Genomic DNA, 21,804 nt, shown 5'->3' on the forward strand with positions numbered 1-21,804 from the left:
AAAATAAAAACCATTGTTGTTGCCGGTAGTCAGATGCCTTAATCAAGTGGGTCTTAAGAGGTAGCATTGTAAGGGAGTGATTTAAGCACTTAACAGTTAAGAAGCATTCATTCGATTAAAACAAATAACTTTCACATACTCATACTTTTTCTTAATATACTTTAGATTCAGCAATAAAAAAATTGGCTTTTCCTTATCTTATCATACTTATAAATATAAGCGATTGCTTGTATTTAAAGGAGTTTTGAACTTCATATTTTATCAAACATGAATTTTAAAGATTCAATTTTCATACTAGCCACCTTGGGTGAGTATTTCATATCATTTTAATATTATCAACTAATTTTATTTTCAACTAATATCTCATATTGCTGTTTTTAGTTTTGTGAGAGTGCATTGTATTGTTTTCTTCTTTTGTGTACATACTAAATGTTCAATATTCAATCAATGATATTTCTTCCTCTAATAGCTAGAGACTTCAGTTTGTTCTTCTAATAGTATGTCTTAATGTGCGAGTTTTTCTTGCTTTGTAAACAGGGCTAACTCAAATTCAATTTACTTTCAACTCTTGCTGAATGAGCTAACATGAGGGGTCTGTAAGGAGATTTCACAAGCTGAGTGGGTGGGTGAGTCTAACAGTATTCTATAGGCTCACAGCATTGTTAAATTCATAGTCAGTATGTTGCACCAGTCCCAACTCCAGAAATTCATCTGTGAAGAGGGATGAAGAGGAGGTAGATATACAACTGAATTTTGTAATTTCAAAGACAGATGGTAACAGCCAGTCCCACAGTAAAATACACATAATCTCATACATCTCTTGGGTCTGATTTCAAGAGATCCAGGGCTCATCTTTTTCTGAGTCAGATGATATTCAGGTCGTTGTTGGTTCGCTAAAATGTGGCTGAACTCTATAATCTGCAAGTGTTGAGGTCAGTTCGGCATGTGTTATATGACTTCCAGTCATCACTTATCAATCATCTAATGTGAGCCTGATTTACAGAGAGGTTTCTTCAACATTTTTCAGAAGCCAGCTATTTCAATCTTCGATCAGCTAGTGTGATAGTCCTTACCAAGGTTACAGTTCGAATTTATACAAAGACAATAAAGAGCTTTCTTATTCCTCTTATAACCTCTTTTAAACATTAGAAATATGACAACCTCCAAGAAGAGTCTTTCATTTTCTATTACACAGGCATTGTAACATTTGATGTTTCAGGTTGGGTTGCCTGTGTAGGCTGCAGCAACAGTCTACAGGTCACGCCAGAATTGTCTGTAACAGATGGCAGCCTTGGAATCTACGATGGCAAGCCAACAACTATACAAAAACATCCTTATCTGGTAACAACTTATATTTTGTTTTTGAAAATTCTTTAACACAAACAAAGCAACACCATGTTTTGAGATCTGCAACCTGATCTCTTCCTTAGGTAGATAACCTAGCTAACAAATAGAGTACAAACTAGATTATAGTGAAAAATTGATGTGAATGTGTCATGCAGAAATCGGAAATCACAACAAACAAGTTGTTTATCAAACTCAATGCACACAGGACATGGAATTAATTAAACTAATACTGACATTATGAACAGAACTAAAGAAAACAGCTCATAACATGTCTGCTCCAAACAACCAATCATTGACTACTGATGTGTGGACAATAGAAAATAGCAATTATCAATATTCGACTCCTTCAACAGTTGTTTCATGTTCCACTTAAATGTTTGCATTTCCCCTTAGGAAAATAAAAACAAAAAGTAAAGTTCAGAAGAATTCTTGGATAACACCTGGAATTCTGATTTCTAGAAATAAACTAAAATTCTATAATGAAATATTCAGGAACACTAATGATTATAGATTCAAATCCTTCTGTAGAAATTACAAAAGAATTTATAAAAAAGTAATAACTGCTGCAAAATCATACGAAATAAACAATAAACTAAAACAGTCATCTAACTTTTCTAAGACAGCCTGGAACATTATAAAAAATTCAACAAATAAAGCATCTTCAAAATCCATTCAGCTTGATGCTGATGGGATAAAATTAACCAATCCAAATGCAATAGCTTTGGAATTTAATAAATTCTTCTCCTCAGTGGCTGGTTCTCTTGATGCTGACTGTGAATTGGAACTGGATACAGTCACCACACATACCCCTGCTTCATCTATGGTTCTGGCTCCTGTGTGTGAGGACGAAGTGGGACGTATTGTAAGAAATTTTCAGCTAAAACTTCCAATGACATAAATGGCATATCAATGTGGCTTATAAAACAATGTTATCAGCACATATTAAGCCCATTGACAAAAATCATAAATGTTTCTTTCAAAACTGGCACATTCCCATCCGCACTCCAATTGGCAAAAGTCGTACCTGTTTTCAAAAAAGGCGATCCAAAGATAGCGGATAACTATCAATTTTACCTGTTTTTAGCAAAATTTTTGAAAAACTGTCCCTGGACCGACTTCTTAATTTTCTTGACAAACACAAAATTTTGTCTGATCAACAATTTGGTTTCAGGCCAGGAAAATCAACTTTTGGAGCAATCACACAACTTGTAGATTTTATTGTGGAAGGCTTTGAGACACATCAAAGAACGCTCAGTGTCTTTCTTGATCTCTCAAAAGCGTTTGATACTGTTAATCATGGTATATTGCTACACAAGCTGGAAGGCTGTGGTGTACGGGGGACAGCACACCAGTGGCTCCACTCATACTTGAGCTGTAGAAGTCAATGTGTTCAGGTCCAGAATGCAGTATCAAGTAGTATTAGAATATACCAAGGAGTCCCACAGGGATCAATCTTGGGTCCTGCCCTTTTCTTGATTTATGTGAATAACGTCCATGCGTCAGCCTTATATGGGAAAATCATTCAATACGCAGATGACACGACTCTCTGTTTCAGGGCTGATTCTCTAACTTCTTTGGAGATTCAAACCTTCATTGATCTTAATTCCTGCATTCAAAATTTTCTGGTAAATAATCTCAAAACTAATCATGAAAAGACAAATTACATCAACTTCTGTTTACGTGGGTTGAATACTTATGAAACCCCAACAGTAATGATGGATAACATTGTTCTGGAAGAAACTGATTCTGCTAAATTTCTAGGAATACACCTAGATAAAGGGTTAACCTGGAAAGTTCACATTGAAAGTGTATGTGCTAAATTGGCAACTGGAATTTTTGTCCTTCGAAATTTATCAAAGTTTTGTACGTCTGATGTCTTAATGATGGCTTACTATGGATTAATATTTCCATACCTGTCGTACGGAATTTCTCTGTGGGGCAGTTGTGCCATATCAAACTTGGAAAGAGTATTTAGACTGCAAAAAAAAGCTGTTCGAATCATCACAAAATTGAACAGAGAGTCATGTCGAAGTGCCTTCAGGGAGCTCAACCTGCTAACTCTACCCAGCTTGTATATTTTAGAGACTATTTTACTGTCGATTTCAGTGTATATTGACGCAGGGCAGTGATATACATAAATACGAGACAAGAGCTCGGGGGCGCTTGCGAGCCCGACAGCATAGAACAGCAGCATTTGAACGCCTCCCTTCTCAAGCTGGGATCAAATTCATTAACAATCTCCCTGAAACATTAAATTTAGAAACAAATCCAAAAAAAATTTAAACCCAATTAAAACACTACCTGGTGTCTTGTGCTTTTTATTCAGTTGGCGAGTTCATGGAGCACAGTTGGGATTGATATTCGCGGCGGTGTTGCAATCCTGGGGGTTGATCCCACGAATTATGAATTTTGTTTATTTTTTGTATGTGTATGAATGTGTGCCTGCGTGCAACTGTATGGAAAGTCGAGTGAATGGATTTAGTTTTTAAGATGAATACTGTAAAAAATTGGTATTATTGACTATTGCAATACAATGTAATATTTATTGTCAACACAATAAAATATATTATATTCTATTCTATTCTATCATTGCAGAAACAAGTTGGAGATGAATTAGGAAACGAAGGAGCCTTTTTTATATAAGTTCTTTCCAGATAAATTTGTAAATACCATAATGTAACTCTCCATCGATTTGTTATAATTTATAATTGGTTTCATTTGTTTCAAATCAAATCAAATCAAATTACTGCTTATTTTCAAATATACAATAATTGCAATTCCAAGCATACTATTATAAAAATACCGCCACATGGGTCGAGGCCTGTGCGTGACGGCAAGCTCTTATTTGAACAATTTTAAGAGAAAAGATTTTTGTATATATCCATACAAGAAGCCAAATTCAGCTCACACATCCTTGTTAAGTTTCTTTTTTAGTTTGCTCTATAGCATTAGCAGCCAAAGCAGCTTAATTTCAACTGATGGTTGACTATTTAGCATAATTTGTTATTTCCTTTAGGAAATGGATTTGAATGAAGTTATATAATACATTAGGAACTGTACACTCTCCAAATGTTTATTGTAATTTTTAACTTTTGAAATTCCAAACCAAATTGGTATTATTTTTTCATTATAACAGTTTATAGTCTTTGTGTTAGGTTACTTATCCACCTAAAGAAGAAATCAGATTGCAGATCTTGAAACATACTGTTACTGTTTGTTTTACTTACAAAGGCAAATATCCAAAATAATCCTGTTACCTTTTCCTTATTTTTAATTTGCATCAAAAAATCATTAACTAAACTGTTGAAGTTTCAAACAACAACACATTTATGGCTAGTCTGAAAATAAGGTACTATAAAACATTTTATTAACCCTTTGAATGCCACAAGGCAAAAAATTTAGTACAAAAGAAATGCACTAGCAACTATATTGCAAGTCATATGCGAAAAATGCCAGGGAATAATAAGAAGTATTACCGGGCTTCCGGAAAAAAACAATATATTTTTTTTATTTTTCATACTATTTTTATGAAACAGGTATCAAAATGTTTGTAAAAAATTGTATTACAATAAAATGTTACAAAACAAATGAAACAACATAAAATAATATTAGTTTTGGCATGTCAAAACCAAAAAAATGTATAAAGCAATTTTTATTTTTTAGTTTTTATTTTTTTTGACAAATTAATAAGAAACAATTTTACTATGGGAAGAATTTTTTTAATATTCTTTATAACATTGTTAATGTGAAAAAAATAATGGTTAACTTTTTTATATAATTACTATAGTTACATAACAATGCTTGAAATTATGTACATAATGAAAAAAATCATTTTTCAGTACCGGTAACACAACACTAAAACAAAAATAATTAATGCATTACTTACATTTATCCTTTGGTTCTAAAGTATATCTAAAATATGGTCTTCATATTTTCCCAAAACATATGTACACACACACACACACACACACACACACACACACACACAAGCGCGCGCGCGCACGCAAGCACGCACGCGCACGCAAGCACGCACGGGAGATATCAATTTAACAAAATCATTTTAAAGATCCTAACCTCAAAACGATGTAAACACAACCATTTGACCGAACGTATTATTTTAGATATTACGCATACTATACGTAGCGAGTTGTTTACGCGTCAACGATGTTACGCGCCCGGTTGATCACCGCCAGCTGTTGTTGCTTCTATTATTCTGTGTTTTTTTTATCTTCACTAATATAAAGTACTATGTGAACTATTATTTATCTATTGCAGGATAGTTAACAAATAAAACAATATTGGTTGTGAAAAGAATTCATGAAAAATAAAGCGTTAAAAATTACGATAACAGACGGCGACGACGGATCGTCGCCTGGCACTTTTCGCAAAGTAAGTCGGCGACGATCCATCGTCGCCGTGGCACTTTTCGCAAGGGTTTTTTGGCGACGATGTATCGTCGCCGTGGCACGCAAAGGGTTAAATACTTAAATATTGAAACCAAGTATAAGACATACTGCTGCTGGTAATCTTATATGTTTTATATCCATAAACACATTTAATTTTGTTATAAAAAATATTTTAAAACATGTAATTTTCTTAAATTATATTTCATTAAAAACTTATGAATTCCTCGAGTTGTAAATGAATAAAAAATGCTTTAATCCCTGAAGCTGTAATTCATGGACATACTGTAAAACTTTCACATTTTTACCTTCAGTGGTTTTTATTTGGGTTTAATTACAAAATTGCCTATGTTCCCTACTTTAAATTTCTCTAATTTCATGTAGTATGATCAAAAAACATTTCTATACTTTTTCTGTATTCAGGTAAGTTATTTTAAAGAGCTATGAATTTAACATTTTCCAAACACAAAATCGATTGCAATACACTTTGCTCAATTCTGAGTTAAACTTTGAGAACTTACTGTAATTTTTTAATTGAGAACATAAGTAGCACTTTGTTTAATTAAACATGTGATAAATTTAAAAAATATAGTAACAATAAGAAAAGAGAATAATAAATTGATTGAAAGGCATCACTTAACATTGTTATTGAGGGGAGAAAGGTCAAGAACTCTTCAATTCTTAGTTGAGCTAGATTAGGGATAACTTTATAATTTTAAGAGAACAAGATGAGGTGGGAAGTATGGAAAAGAAAAGGAGCAGTAGCTAAGCTCCATTACCAAAATAAGAATTTTTAGGCCGTTACCTAAAATTAAATCTGTACCAAAACACACTTGAACATGACGAGAGAACAAAAGGAGTATACAAACCTTGAGTGGGTGAGCAATTGCAATGTATGGCACATTTTCAAGCAATTGAGTTGAAGACCCCAAATGGCTTGAAATGAAAGAGAGTCACTTCAGTTGTTCAGATTAAATAAGTAGATATAATGACTGGCAAAAGTTAAACCACTGGAAGTGGCTGCATAAAGGTATTATTTGGAATATTCAGAAAGTAAAAATAATATGTTGAACTCATATGTATAATTATGAAGTGATATGCTATTATTTAATTATCATAATTATGTTACTTAGAAATTATTAACCAACATACAATATTTATGAGCTATTTAATTTTTAAATTTAAGAAAACCTAAGGAATTTAATTACTAAAACCATTAAATATGATTTACATCCATGCCAGTATTTATCAATTATGCGCTCCTGAGCCATCAGCCATTACCTGCAACCCACCTCTTCCCATTATCCACCTGCCAGTCCCTTACATTGATCAATGCAAAACCCTACCGCACAAACAGGCAAAATGTAAATACTGTATTACAATTTAAATATTTGAAAACAGCCTCATGGTTAATAGTCAAATATATTAAAACAACAGTCATTATGGCTTCTTGCAATCCTAGATGCTAGTGGGCCGCAGATGATTGTTGCAACATCACCCTCGGCAATCTAGTAGCTTGCATGTTTCAATGACGAGACGCCAATCTTTGTAAATTAACAAAATCTGTTCAATGAAACCCGTCTTGAAAATTAAGTTTTGAATAGTACAAAACTACACAATACACAATATAATATATAGTACACATTACAATTATTTTAATGCTTTGTAAATATTTTATTGTTTATATGAAAAATTTAATTTTTAATTTTGCTACCCCAAATCTTTCCGTCCTGTGTGTAATCACAGAATATTAAATGCTTAAATAAGGGCCTGATTAGGTAAAATATTTCATTGTAAATTCTATGAATTCAGTAATCAATTAATAATTTAGGATAATAGAAGTGTTCTAGTATCTAACATAAGTGGTATCTAGTGCCATTCACGTTCTTGTAGATAAAATAAGGCGTACCGTACACTCAAAGGTGTAAAGAATTTATTGCAAATTTAAATTCCTTGCTCAACAATGTTGAAGTCTTCTACACATGTGCAATTAAATCTAATGACATTTGCATTTATTTCCACAAAATATAAAACTGAACATAGAGAAGTAAATATTTTACATTAAATAGAATAGAAAATGAAGCATTTGGATAACAAATAATAGTATGATAATTCTGAATAGTTAACAGAAAATAATGTAATATATAATTATAGAAAAACATTTTGATCACAAAAGCAATAATTTCATACCTTGAACTTGAAATAAATAATTAAACTGCTACCTAATATCTGTATAATTACGAACAGAAGGAAATGAGTCTACATGGGCCTTAATGATGTGAGCGTAGATTCAAGTGGAAAATTGTAAGTTTAGAACTTTTATCCTGATCAGTGTATGTATTAATTTCATAAAATTTAAATTAAAAGAAGTAATATGAAGTAGAATAAATTATGGATATGATTTAAGAATACTGATAGTAATATTCTAGAAAAAATAAATATAGCAAATAAAACCCATGAGCAAAAAAATTACCAAATTCGTTACTGTGAAAAGCCAGTGGTGCGCTGTGACTAAACTGAGAGTGTGTCAGCTGATACTTAACACTCCGCAGCTTACAATACAGACCTACACTGGTTAGAAATGTTAATAGCTACATAAAAGTTTACACAATTTTTATTGTTTAAATATACAATCTGTGGCTATTAAATAACGAGACTAACGCTGTTGCTGATCAAGGAGGCATGCTTCAACCGCCATTAATCAACAGATATTTAGTGTGAACCTTTCTCTTTAGTATGCAGCTAGTCTCGCTTCTGTAAAAAACAATGTTTAGTCAGAGCCTATGTTCACGTTATTGTTAAATTTTGTTTTGCCCGATAAAATGGTAAGTGTATAGTAGAGCAACAAATTATTGTAAAATTTCACTTTAATCTTGGAAAAACTCCTACTGACACTTATCATTTACTGACAGAAGTGTATGGCAGTGAATATTTATCGTGGACTCATGTTTTTGAATTGTTTAAGCATTTTAAAGATGGCAGAGATGACGTTGAAGATGATTAGCGGCCAGTTCACCCTTCAACATCAAAAACGGATAAAAATGTTAAAAAAGTCGATAATTTGATTCGGTCCAACTATCGATTAAATATTCGAGCAATAGGTAAAACTTTAGGTATTGATAAAGAAGGTGTAAGGCAAATTTTACATAACGATTTTAACATGCGTTAAGTGTGTGCTAAAATGGTACCTAAAATTCTAATGTTTGAACTACAAAAAGCTTTCAAAAGTTTTACTTACACTTTGTAGGCGATTAAAAACTACCAACTTTTTTGCAAACAATAATAACATGTGATGAAATGTGGCTTTTGCTTATGATTTAGAAATGAAGTGCCAACCTATGCACTGGAAAGCCCATTTTTATTGAGAGGCAAAAAAAAGCTCAAATGAGGAATTCAAAATTTAAACCAGTGACTTTTTTTATATTCATGAGATTACGTATCTTCACTGGGTTCCTGAAGGTCAAATAGTTAATAAAAATTACTACCTTGATGTACTTGCTAAACTACATCAAAGAGTAAGGGAAAAACTCCCCGAAATGTGGAAAGACAAATCATGGGTTCAGCACCAAGACAATGCGCCAGCTCATTCCGCGTTATCTGTCAAGAGGTTCCTAGCCAAGTAAAGCATCCCAGTGTTAGAACATCCACCTTATTCACCAGATATTGCACCATGTGATTTCTATCTGTTCCCTAAGGTAAAATCTGCATTAAAAGGGACAATATTTGAATCTGTGGAAGCTGTAAAAGAGAAAGCACTTGTCCTGAAGGAACTGACAGAAGATGTCTTTCAGCACTGTTTCCAACAATGGAAAATTTGCAGAGATCGTTGTAGGGATAGGACTGTATATTGAAAGTGACAATGAGTGATTATGTACAAAATAAAAGTGAAGTTTTACAATTTTTTATCATTAAATAATAGCTACACCTTGTATAAACGAGGCATATTTTATAAGCAAGTATCATTTTGAAATTCCACCACTGCAGCTCTACGGCTGATGTCCGGCACTTGCGCACTGCCTACCTTCATCTGTTGGCAGGCCACAAAAGCCAGTATGGCAAAAATTGATTGTGTTTACATTTGTTTATGCTATTTAAAATGCCTCTGTCAATAAGAATCATGCTGACTATAACATATATTTATATTGTTATTGACTATAACACATATTTATTTGTTTCTTTACTACCAGAAGTGTTGAAGAGTTTAAATTCCCCATCAGACTTATGAAATATATGGACAGAACATTATAAGTGATGAAATGGCATGTAAATGGGTAAAAGCTTTAAAAGATGGCCAAAAGAATGTTCATGATGAAAAATGAAGTGGACAACCCTTTGATTTGGTACAGAGAGTGAGTGAAAAAATAAAATTTAACAGACTTTTCATGAATTCTTTGTTACCAGAGAAGTTCCTTCAAGTTTCAAGAAGTGTACTCTATGACATCTTTAATGAATATTTACCTATTGAAAAAAGGATTGTTTGGCTGCATGACAATGTTCATCTATGACGAAAATTGAAAAATTCGCTAAACAAACTCAAGATCTCATTGCATTTGACTGGGACCAATTTGATTACTCTCCATACAGCCACAATCTAGCTTCCAGATTTTTTTTTTGAAACTGAAGAAGCACTTTGAAGGTTAACGCAGAAATTACAACAATATTGTCAAAATGACCATTGCAATCACTGTCAATTCAAATGGCAAACTTCTACGATAACGTTATAAAAAAGATTGTTTTTTAATAGATAATTTCGTTAATATTGATGGGGGCTATGCAGGATTGTAGATACAAGTGTGAGCTTTTATATATAAATAAACTTTTTACAAAAAGTTTACTTTTATATATATATATATATATATACAGGGTGTATATTATGTCTGGAAACACCCAAATATATCCTTTAATAATTTAAATATAAAATTTGAAACCTCTTACCAATCGTGATAGAGATTGGGCATCTACTTTTTTGGAACAATGTTTTGTTATGTCACACCAACGGGGGACGTCCTGCCGAGGGTATCGTGAATATTCTTAATGGAAGCCTATACCTTGTGATACATAATTTTAAAGGTAATAGCTTACTGAAATTGAATGCCACAAACCGCATCTCAAGGGAATTATTCTATCAGAAAATAGAGCATTTTTAGTATTGAAAATTTACTGATGTTCAACAATGTAATTTTAACATGGTTCTTGCCACAAAATGTGTTACACTAATTTTTTTAGCATTTTTTTTAAATGTTCAATTAAATAAAAACAAAAATTTCATTTTAAGCTGGTTCTATTAGCACAAATTTGCCAGTTTTTATTACAGTACAATTATGGAAATACTTATGTTATTGATTTCTTATTACAAATAAAAAATAATGTATGCTGTTAGAAAAGTCTTACAACAAACGTTTTACCTGCATTTGGTGTCAAAGCAATTGTTTCGAACTGTGTTCCTTCTACGGTTTGACAATGAGCCAATCTTGTGTAAAATGATTCGACAGAGTTGCCTAACATTTCTTCAGTTATCAAAGCAATCTCCTCTATAATCCTGTTTCTTAGGTCTTCCAAATTATGAGGCTTTCTTCTATAAACATTGGATTTTAAATGACCCCATAGGAAATAATCGATTGGTGACAAATCCGGAGATCTTGGAGGCCATTCGATTTCTCCTCTTCGGCCAATCCATTTATGAGGAAACCTTAAATCCAAATACTCTCTTACCTGTCTCCCATAATGGGGTGGAGCACCATCCTGCTGAAACCATACATTATCAAAGTATTCTCCTGATGCAATTTGAATAGCTGGGATTATTTCATTTTGGAGCATATTGTAGTAAAGTTCGGCATTTAAATTTCCATTGATGAAAAAGGGTCCAACAATTTTGTTAACCTAAAATTCCACACCATACGTTCAGTTTTTGTGGTTGCTGTGAATGGGACTCAGTAATCCAATGTGGGTTTTCACTAGCCCAGTAACGGCAATTGTGCCTGTTAACATTGCCATTTAGGAAAAAAGTTGCCTCATCAGAAAATAGTATGTTGGTCAGAAAATCTCTATTGTCATCACATTTGCGCATCACAAGTTCACAAAACTCAACTCTTCTGTCGTAATCATCCTCACTTAAACTGTTGGACTAAATGAACTTTAAATGGTTTGTATTTATTAATTTTCAAAATCTTACTCACAGACATAGGGTGCATATCATGTTGCTGTGCAGCTTTTCTGAGCGATGTATGTGGGTCTTCAATAAATGTTTGCAAAACATCTAGTGCATGTTCTTCATCTGTTGCAGATTGTATCCTACCGACTTTGGCCGATTACGTACACTCCCTGTCATTTCAAAACGCTCAATAGTTTTTTGATATTGTTGAAACACTTATGGGATTCCTTTCTGGGAAAGTGTCATTAAACAAATTACAAACTTTCCGATAAGATCTTTGACGATCGCCATATCCTCGCATCATCAACAGAGTAATTCGTTCTCTTTCAGACAATTCCATTAAAATGCCAAAATAAAAACTGAAACTACTGTAATTAGATAACTTGTTGACAGCAATGCTTCAGAGACACTGATTAACTCGACAGGAATGATATGACCTTTGTCCATTTGTAATTCCCAAGCTTAGACCTTGTCTAGTGAAAAGCTCCATGCTCAACAAACTGAAACCTGTAGACCAGATGATTAATAACACAATAATGTTTCTCATAGGCTAGTGACCTTTGTCTCTTTAAACCTTCCTGCTGACTGGAAAACACCAAGTACCGATTCATAAGTAATCAGAGAGAAAGTGACTCATAAGTTTTATTCATTGTAATAAAAACTGGTAAATTTGTACTAATGAAACCAGCTTAAAAATAAATTGTTTATTTTATTTTTAATTGAACATTTAAAAAATGCTAAAAAAATTAGTGTAACACATTTTGTGGCAAGAACCATGTTAAAATTACATTGTTGAACATCAGTAAATTTTCAATACTAAAAATGCTCTATTTTCTGATAGAATAATTCCTTTGAGATGCGGTTTGTGGCATTCAATTCAGTAAGCTATTACCTTTAAAATTATGTATCACAAGGTATAGGCTTCCATTAAGAATATTCACGATACCCTCGGCCAGGACGTCCCCCGTTGGTGTGACATAACAAAACATTGTTCCAAAAAGTAGATGCCCAATCTCTATCACGATTGTAAGAGGTTTCAAATTTATATTTAAATTATTAAAGGATATATTTGGGTGTTTCCAGACATAATATACACCCTGTATATATATATATATATATATATATATATATAATATATATATATTTATATATATATATATATATATATAAACTGCAATTTCTTTAATAAACATGCCTTGTAGAGCCTATTAACATTGTTTTTTTAGTAAATTATGAGTGCCAGGAGCACATCAAATAGAGATACTGACAAAATAATAAAACTGTGTACAGTGAATCACTCATAGTTTTGGGGAGAGAACACACCTTTTTTATATTATTTTAGTTTATTTCTTGTATCTAATCATACCTCTGATGTTTCTGTGTAGGTCTCACTCCAAATTAAAAGATCCAACTGGTGTGCTGCCAGCATTGTCAGCTCTCAATGGGTCCTCACTATTGGAGCATGTGCGTATGGGTAAGTTTTATTACACAGCTTCTGTGATTGCAATTTAGTTCACATCTCAATCTGCACAAACAAGGATCAAAGATTCAGATTTCATCTGTGTTTGATTATTAGCGCACAAACTTAGAATCTATTTTATCTGGCGGATTAACCCTTACCGAGCCAACGACGTTACTAGACGTCATGCCTAAACTAGCGCTAAAAGCCAACGACGTCCACTGACGCAAAATCAATTTTTTATTTTAATATTATTTAAAAGCATTTCTGGGTAACAAACTTAGTAAAAACTGTCAAACAAGGTTTATCTAAACAAGAGACAATCGTTCGTGTCTACTTTGAAGGTCACGGCTCTTGTTCGATCGACAAAATAGTGGGCGGCCGGATGTTCATAGTCTCCCGCAGAGCCAATGACGTCTACTGATGCGCGCTCAGTCCGCCAGTAGCCTTCCGTGAGGTTAGATGTTTATTCGCCCTTCCATTTTCGATCTGCGTATTTATCTTTTCAATTTTGATGTTAATCAATATTTTTAATCAATTTGCAGTGTAGTTTATGTATTATTATCGTGATGTAGGGCTTTATTGTCAAGTTTTTTTTTAGTTCATTGATTTTATTTAATTTGTATATATATATATAAATTTTTACTATATTCTTTATATTTTCTCTAAATACAAATTACTATATGCTTGTTTTTTAGTAAAATATAACAATAACTGTGTTCAACTATTGTTAATTTTATATATGAACACATAGAATGTCAAAATTAAATTTTTTCAGTGAAATTATGATTTTATCATTTTTTGGCTGTAAATTAACAATAAAGAGTGAAAAAAAATATTTTGTCGTTTTTTTACCTGTTATGTTATAAGAATTATAAAAAAAAAATTGGTTTTGGTATGTGGGAATTTTTTTATTTTTAAGGTGTATGGCTCTTAGGAGTAGTTTTGGTTATTTATTTGTGGCTCGCTAAGGGTTAACATTTCTTTGTTCAAATGCAACTACAAAACACCTATGTAATGTTCTATTCTGGTATTTCAAAGCAGCAATAAACTGCAGCTGACATTCAGTTTCCCTTCCTCCTTTACAGAAGTATTTCAAAATGTTTGTTTATGTTCGTCCTAACAGTTATTTATCAAATGAAAACACAGCAGAAATCAAATTTCCCCTCCTCCCCTCCACATAAGATCTAAAAGGTTAAGTCTTGAAAAATTTGTAAATAATTTTGTGAAAGTGAATGTGCTATTTTCTGAAGTTTATTGGGTTATTTTAGAAGTTAAATTACATATATTCTCAAAAACAGCAAACACAATTTTTATATTAAAACCGGCTGTAGCTTTATTGACAGAAACGTTCCCAACATTCCCTTTGACGTTCCTATACGTTTTTGTCTATGCTCAAAACTCAAAGTTTTGATTTCATTACATTATAATTCTCAATTCTTGATTTGTAATACAACTACTTTATTTGGATATTTCTACCATTGAAGCATTCTATTCTAGCCTCAATTAAAACTAAAAATATGTTTTCATGCATTTAACCCTTTTGAATCTAACTAATTTGGCCCAAACACCTGTTTAAATCTTAATTAAATTAGAAAAAATGCTAAACAAATGCACTGAGATTGCTTACATTGTATGTTTTGTTTTTAATTGTCCACTATCCACAATATTTACCCACAACATGTTCTGGTTAAGTCTAAGAGCTGTGGGCATTTTATCTGAGACTGTGGTCAAAATAGACTGATCATAACACGGTGTGTGCAAATGCATTTGCTCAAAAGATGAGTCATCAGCATTTCGGCTATGGCGTAAAAATGAAGTACCCACAATGTGTTGTGAACATTTCTGTTTGCCCACAAAAGGTTGTGGATATTTTTGTTTGATGCAATAGCCTAAATAAAATCATCAAAATTGGACCTCTTAAATGAAACTAGGCAATCTCTCCCACAGCTGCCATGTATAAAATTTTCAAATTTAACAAGGCTAATCAGTGGATACCAAGCTAACACGAACCCACGAACCACAACATAAGTTCTGCATCTTTATCTCCCACACCGATTTTTGTAACATTTTAATATTAGGCAATGTTTTTAGGTTTCATGATGAAAAATGGTCCAATTGTCTTTTTCAATTAATATAACCTCTTACTTATAACCAATTATAATATAATGTAGTTTTATTAATTAAATATTTGTAAAATTTAATATTCACAATTCTGAAGTTTCTGAAAATTAACGATTCTGCATTATTCTGGATTTGTCCTAAAATTTTGATATATTTGTTCTCAGTTGTTTATATATGTATCAGACTGATATATCAAAACTTTTAAAGATGCCTAGCAAGTGCTCAGATGAAGACATCTATGAAATTGACTCAAATACAATGTGTTTATTATATGTTTGTTCCTGTTTCTGTTAGCTTTCCTAATCCTGGTGATCTTGATGTGGTTGCTGCCAGCAATGATGGTAAAACTGGGGAGATATACAAGGTTAAAAAGATTGTCCTGCATCCCAAGTATATAGATGGTAACCTAGACTATGACTATGCTGTCTGCAAAATCAAAGGGGAATTCAAATGGTCTGACAAAATAAAACCCATCAAACTTGGCACCAAACAACCCAAACCTGGTACAAAGTTCTCAGTGGCTGGTTATGGATCAACAGCGCCGCCCACTTATATGGTAAGTTCATGTGAGAATTGAATAATGAATTAAATTTCCTAACATAAACCCTTTTTTTATATAAATATAATAAGTAAATGTGATGACTAGGTATTAGGAAAAGTAAGTAACACATTACTTCTAGCAAGGACTGATCTCACTTTTTATAGTAATTGGACTGTTCTGTTGAAGGTAACTGAGGACAAATGGTTTGAGTTTATTTTTTACATTCAAATTATCTAAAAAAACCATAGATTTTGGACAGTCTGTCTTAAGATTGTTCCATTTCAGCATGGACTTTGGTACAATTGTCAAAGCATACTTTCTAGCTCAATTTACAAATTGGTATTTACTACAAAACCTCTATCTTAGATGAGATAATACTAGACCACAAAAAGATGTGTTTAAGTCATAGTAACTCATATTTAACTGGAAAACTGCCACACATGGTGCTCCTTAAGCCTCATATTAAGAACCTCTATTTATAATTTACAACTAATTTTTTGATTTGTTAATTTATCAATAGTCAGTATTGTTGTAAGACATACTATGTTTAATTCACAGGCTGATGATTTACAAATGTATTTGAAAGTAGGCAACTTCCAGGAGGATTCACTTCTGATGGTTTATACTTGTCCAATAAAACCTAAAAACTGGGTAAAATAAAACCTAGTACCGGTACTGCAACTTATATGTAGCTAAACCAAATGATGTTCAAGAGTGGTACATACGTCACTAACCCCAATTATTAAGATATTGGATTAAGAGAGTGCATTTAAAATGTTATATTGAATTCAATTTTTATTGAATCTTCATGTGCATATAATACCATAAGAATAGGAATTATAAATATTGATGTAAAATCAATTCAAATCTGAATCTTGACTTTCATTTTGAAAACTGGTTTCCAAAAATATAGATCAAACAATTTTTAATCTGTATTTATGGGAAGTGAAGTGCAAAAATTACACTCTCTAGTTTATCTCTGCTATGTATTCCTCAATACAGACCAACAATTTATGAAACATTATTTATAACAATGTACCTATAGTACTTGGAATTTCTTACCAAAACAACTTAGAAACAAATTGTAAACCAAACACAGTTTGCAGCTGAGCTATTTTACGTCAGACAAGTTTCATACCTGCTTGCACTAGGGCCATAGTGATAGATATATTGAAATATTTGTTACATCAGTACCTATGTTTATTCAGTTAATCTAAATGTGTGTCCGTTTTTAATAATAGTGAATGAAGACAATACATAAATAAATGTAAAATTATACATTCATTTGCACATTTCTAATATTTGAATGACACTGAATGTATATTTATCAAAAGTATCCAAGTAATACAGATACTGGTTGATCCACGTACCTTTAACATTTAGTAATTTTGAGATTCCAATAATAAGGATCAGAGTATTCTACAGTTCTAATAGTTTTATTAGAAATCCCAATCTTTAACGTTGGGATATACATAAAAAAACATATTTATAAATAGAGCATACAAACATATATCAAACATTTTTTGTTATAAGTAACTGAATGTGGAAAAGTATAATCCGTACAATAGTCCAACACAAAATGTAACTTTAAATCTAAATCCTCCTACAGCTCCTGGATACCATTAAGATACTTTAATGACATAAGATACATGAAACAAAGGGAATTCATACTACATGTGCCATATAATAAATAATCAAAGGATATTTTTCTGAAGTAAGAAAATACTTACAGACCTACACAAAATGAAAAATTAAAACTAGGTGGCTGAAACCAACTTTCTCTATTATTAACTCAGGCACAACATTCTATTGCTTTAGTTTTCTCATAAACCACCTTCCACAAGTGTTTTCTGATTTTTTGATTTATAAGGAGTTTCTAACATTCTTAGTTTACCAGGAGTTCTTGGTTGAAATAAAATCCCTACAGACCCTATTAAACATAAAATGATCATAGCAAAATGTTACCATTTTAATTCCTCAAGTAGAATTAAAAGTTTGATATGTTACTACTGTATGAGCACTAGTCAACAAACTTACTTTACCTAGAGGACAATTAAACCTATGAAAGTTTTTGGCTGTAATAAAACCTTGTCATTTCTTTAATCTGATATATGTCCAAGATCCACATCTTTACTCCAAAGCATCAAAGTGTCTTCCTAGTTCCATTCACCACGAATTTTCAAAATAAACGTTCTCCTCTTCCGTGTATATATCCCACTCATTATAATCCTTTGACGTTATACTTGTAAATGCTATCATGTGGTAGTATCAAATGGATTTATACAGCAATAAGGTGATGCTATTAGTATTCAGTTGGGTTGAATTTTAAATAACGCTTAGTCGTAGACATTGAAAATACCCTTCTTAAAGACAAGAAAATATACCAAAAACGTTTTTGAAACATTTCATACCTCCTTGAAAAACTGCAAATATTTAGAGTAGTATTTAGGGTGTCTTGTAATGATGCGTACAGAAAGCCAGCTATAAATAGGGTATGAAATTTTTACAGAATGTAAGTGAAAGTTGACTAAAAGTAATAACATTTACTTAATTTATAAAAAATACGGTACAATCTTTTCAAATGTTTTGGATATGAAACTTATGACAGCAACATTTGTTCCAAAATTGTTGAATTTTAAACAAAAATAATGGAAGTTTCTCAGAAGTCTCTAAAAGAGGTCAACGACGATACACGTTTACTAAAACTTGTTATAACAGGTAACGAAACATGGGTTTAAGAATATGACTAAAACTAAGGCTCAATCATCCCAGTGGAGGCATTCTGGATTGCCAAGACTGACAAAGGCTTGACAAGTGCAGTCGAACATGAAGGTTATGCTCACTTTGTTTTTCGATTTTAATTGCATAATGCAGCATGAATTTTTTCCACAAGATCAACGGTTAATAAGAAATACTACCTGCAAGTTCAACGCCGTTTGCAGAGGTAATTAAAACTAATGCCTGGATGTGGTAAAACAATTCATGGCTTTTACACCATGTCATTGCACCTGCTCACACTTCATTGCTTGTTCGTCAATTATTGGCCAAAAGCAGTACTGTAACAATGTCCCAGCCTCCATATTCCAGAGACATGGTTCCATGTGATATATTTTTATTTCCAAAATTAAAGAGAACCTTAAAGGTTGTTTTACAAGCGCAGATGACAATAAAAGTACATTGCTGAAAGAGCCAAAGGCTGTCCCAAAGATTGAGGTTTTAGAAGTGTTTCAAGGATTGGAAGAAGCACTAGTATAAGACAAATAAATACATGTTAAAAAAAACAAAATGAAAATTCCCATTACTTTTTGAACATACCTAGTATCTGCCAGTAAATCCTTATGGGTGATAAAAAATTACAATTTTTTGTGCTTTCAGAAAAATTATATTAAAAGGTTAAGACTCTGAAACTTAAAAAAGTTATCTAATAAAAAGTCAATTGCATAAACTTAACTATTTATTCCATCGTTGTTATAATTATATATATATATAAACTTAAAGGGTTTATGACTCCCTCTTCTCCAGGAGTCATAAACCCTGAACATACAATGTTAAACATACATAACAAATGTCACATCTGTGCGTGTGAGATATGCTGTTCTGTGCAGTGATATCACTTGGGTTCATTCTCACCAGTCTGGACTTTAAGCTGTTGGTGTACCAGTCAGGTATTGCTTGAGTTTTTGGGACACAATATACTATATTGTTAAATTTAGTTTGGTGTGTGGCAAGTTTATTGCCGTACTTTTTTGTTTTTTAAGTTTTTTTGCATGTTTAATCTTAACACTTGAGGAATAGGGTGGATTTCAATTGAATTGTAGTGTCCTATTTTTGTAATATATAACAATGGTGAATATCCAAAATCCTATTATTCCCTCAGCTACTTAACGCTTGTTATTCACCAATATCTAATTTAAAATGTGGATAGAAAAATAATCTTAGTATTTTGTTATAATAATTATATATGAAAAATATATAAATGTACCTTACGAAAACAACATATTGTGTATGTTACAGCCATTGTTGAATAATGAGGTAGAAAAGAGTCGTTTGCTAGAGGGTACTCTCTATTGGCTGCCCAAGAAACAATGTGTTGATGTCTTGAAAGCCATCAAAGTTCCATGGACACCTCGGCTGGCCTGTGCCTACAACCAAGGCAAGACAACACTTTGCGAAGTGAGTACCCACTTCTTTATTTGTAAAGTTAATGTAACATTTCTATTAGAAATCAAGAAAAAATAATATCTTAAATACACATATAGTGACTTATATATAAAAATTCACTCATATGCATACAAATTACTTATATTTACATTTCATACTATCAATTATACTTTGAAATTATTTACAGTGATAGTTCTGAAAATTAATTTAGACCATACTAACTGTATTTTACCTTAATTTCTTCCAATTGTATGAGTAACTTTGTTCTTCTTAAAAGAACAGTTGTTACATGCTATCTTGTTTAGTTGTTATACTTTATGTTAAAAGTATATTAAATATAGCTTGTACTGTTTTCAAAATCCAATTCCTGAAAATAATCACTCAAATTCTCAAATACAGGTTAGTTTTGAATTGTAAAGTTAACCACCAGGAAAATAAAATGCAAATATACAACAATAATGTTTCTAATCCCCAAAAAGTGATTGTGACTAATTTCATGGCAGTTTTTTAAAATATTTTAACACATTAATGAGATAGATATTCTTACTTGCATGTACAACCAACTGACTTCTTATTACTTGATATTTACTTCTACTACTTAAAATCAATGTATTTTTAACACCTTCACTGTAGTTTAATACTGAGTGAGACCAACTACTCACACTGAGTGCGCACCTAAGGTGTCTACCACAGTGAACATGTTGATAACATGAAAAAAAACACTCTGTGAATAAATTTTTGTTTATAATGTACACAGAGACTTTAGTACATTTTACTGGTATAATTTGTCAATAATAACTATGATATTTACAGGGTGACTGGGCTGATGCTCTTGTATATAAAGGAGCTGTTTATGGCATTTTTGCTGTGGGAGTGTCACAAGGATTCTGCTCATATGAAGCTTACCCTGTGGGGCTAGCAGACGTACCTGCAGTAGCTCCTTGGATCAAGAAAATTACTGGGGCAAAATATGATTATGAATAAGACCTATTACCTGAACACCTGTGAAAGAACATATAGTGAATAATTCTTCATTCTACTCAATCTTACTAGCAGTATCACCTACACTTCATCATGTACAGTTTTATAATTATTCGTTAATAAAATTTTTAAAATACAAAGAAGACAATAAGATTCTTTATACAAACATTAATTGTTCAAAAAGGTTATAAAGAATTAATTGTTCAAATAAAGTTTATTTTAAGAATTAAATATCCATAATTTATTAATCCATTTGCCTGGTATCAAGACCTTTTTTACTGATGCAGTGTCAGCTCTGCCCAAACCTAGACTCGCAACCTCAGTATGACCTTGACTTTGCAATATATTACATGGCAGTTGTGCAAAACTTTTGTGTCAAAGAAAGATAAAGTTATTGTATTCCATTGTAAATGCTCTTATCTGTTGTTACTTGGACAGGGTTAATTACAGACTGCTCTGTTTCCAATAACATGTAGGACACTTGGTTTCTAATGCCAGTGTAACAAATGCCATGTTGTTCATAACTATTTGGTTCTGTTGTAAAACTAAAGGCTTGCCTTTAAAATATAAAATAAGTTAAATCATCAGTTTATGATTAGTCAGTTCTTTGTGATTAATTCAAATGTAAATACTATAA

The 21,804-nt window shown here is 32.1% G+C and overlaps 1 protein-coding gene across 1 annotated transcript; it reads left to right on the forward strand.

The window, feature by feature from the left end:
* Positions 1–227: 227 nt before the first annotated feature.
* LOC124369779 (trypsin-7-like) lies at positions 228–21,398 on the forward strand. Its single transcript, XM_046827868.1, has 6 exons — positions 228–307; positions 1,220–1,341; positions 13,287–13,375; positions 15,779–16,040; positions 20,040–20,198; positions 21,000–21,398. The coding sequence occupies exons 1-6, from the start codon at positions 268–270 to the stop codon at positions 21,168–21,170; spliced, it is 843 nt and encodes a 280-aa protein (XP_046683824.1). The 5' UTR covers positions 228–267; the 3' UTR covers positions 21,171–21,398.
* Positions 21,399–21,804: the final 406 nt, after the last annotated feature.

This window comes from Homalodisca vitripennis, chromosome X (assembly GCF_021130785.1).
Source record: "Homalodisca vitripennis isolate AUS2020 chromosome X, UT_GWSS_2.1, whole genome shotgun sequence".
Lineage (NCBI taxonomy): Eukaryota > Metazoa > Arthropoda > Insecta > Hemiptera > Cicadellidae > Homalodisca > Homalodisca vitripennis.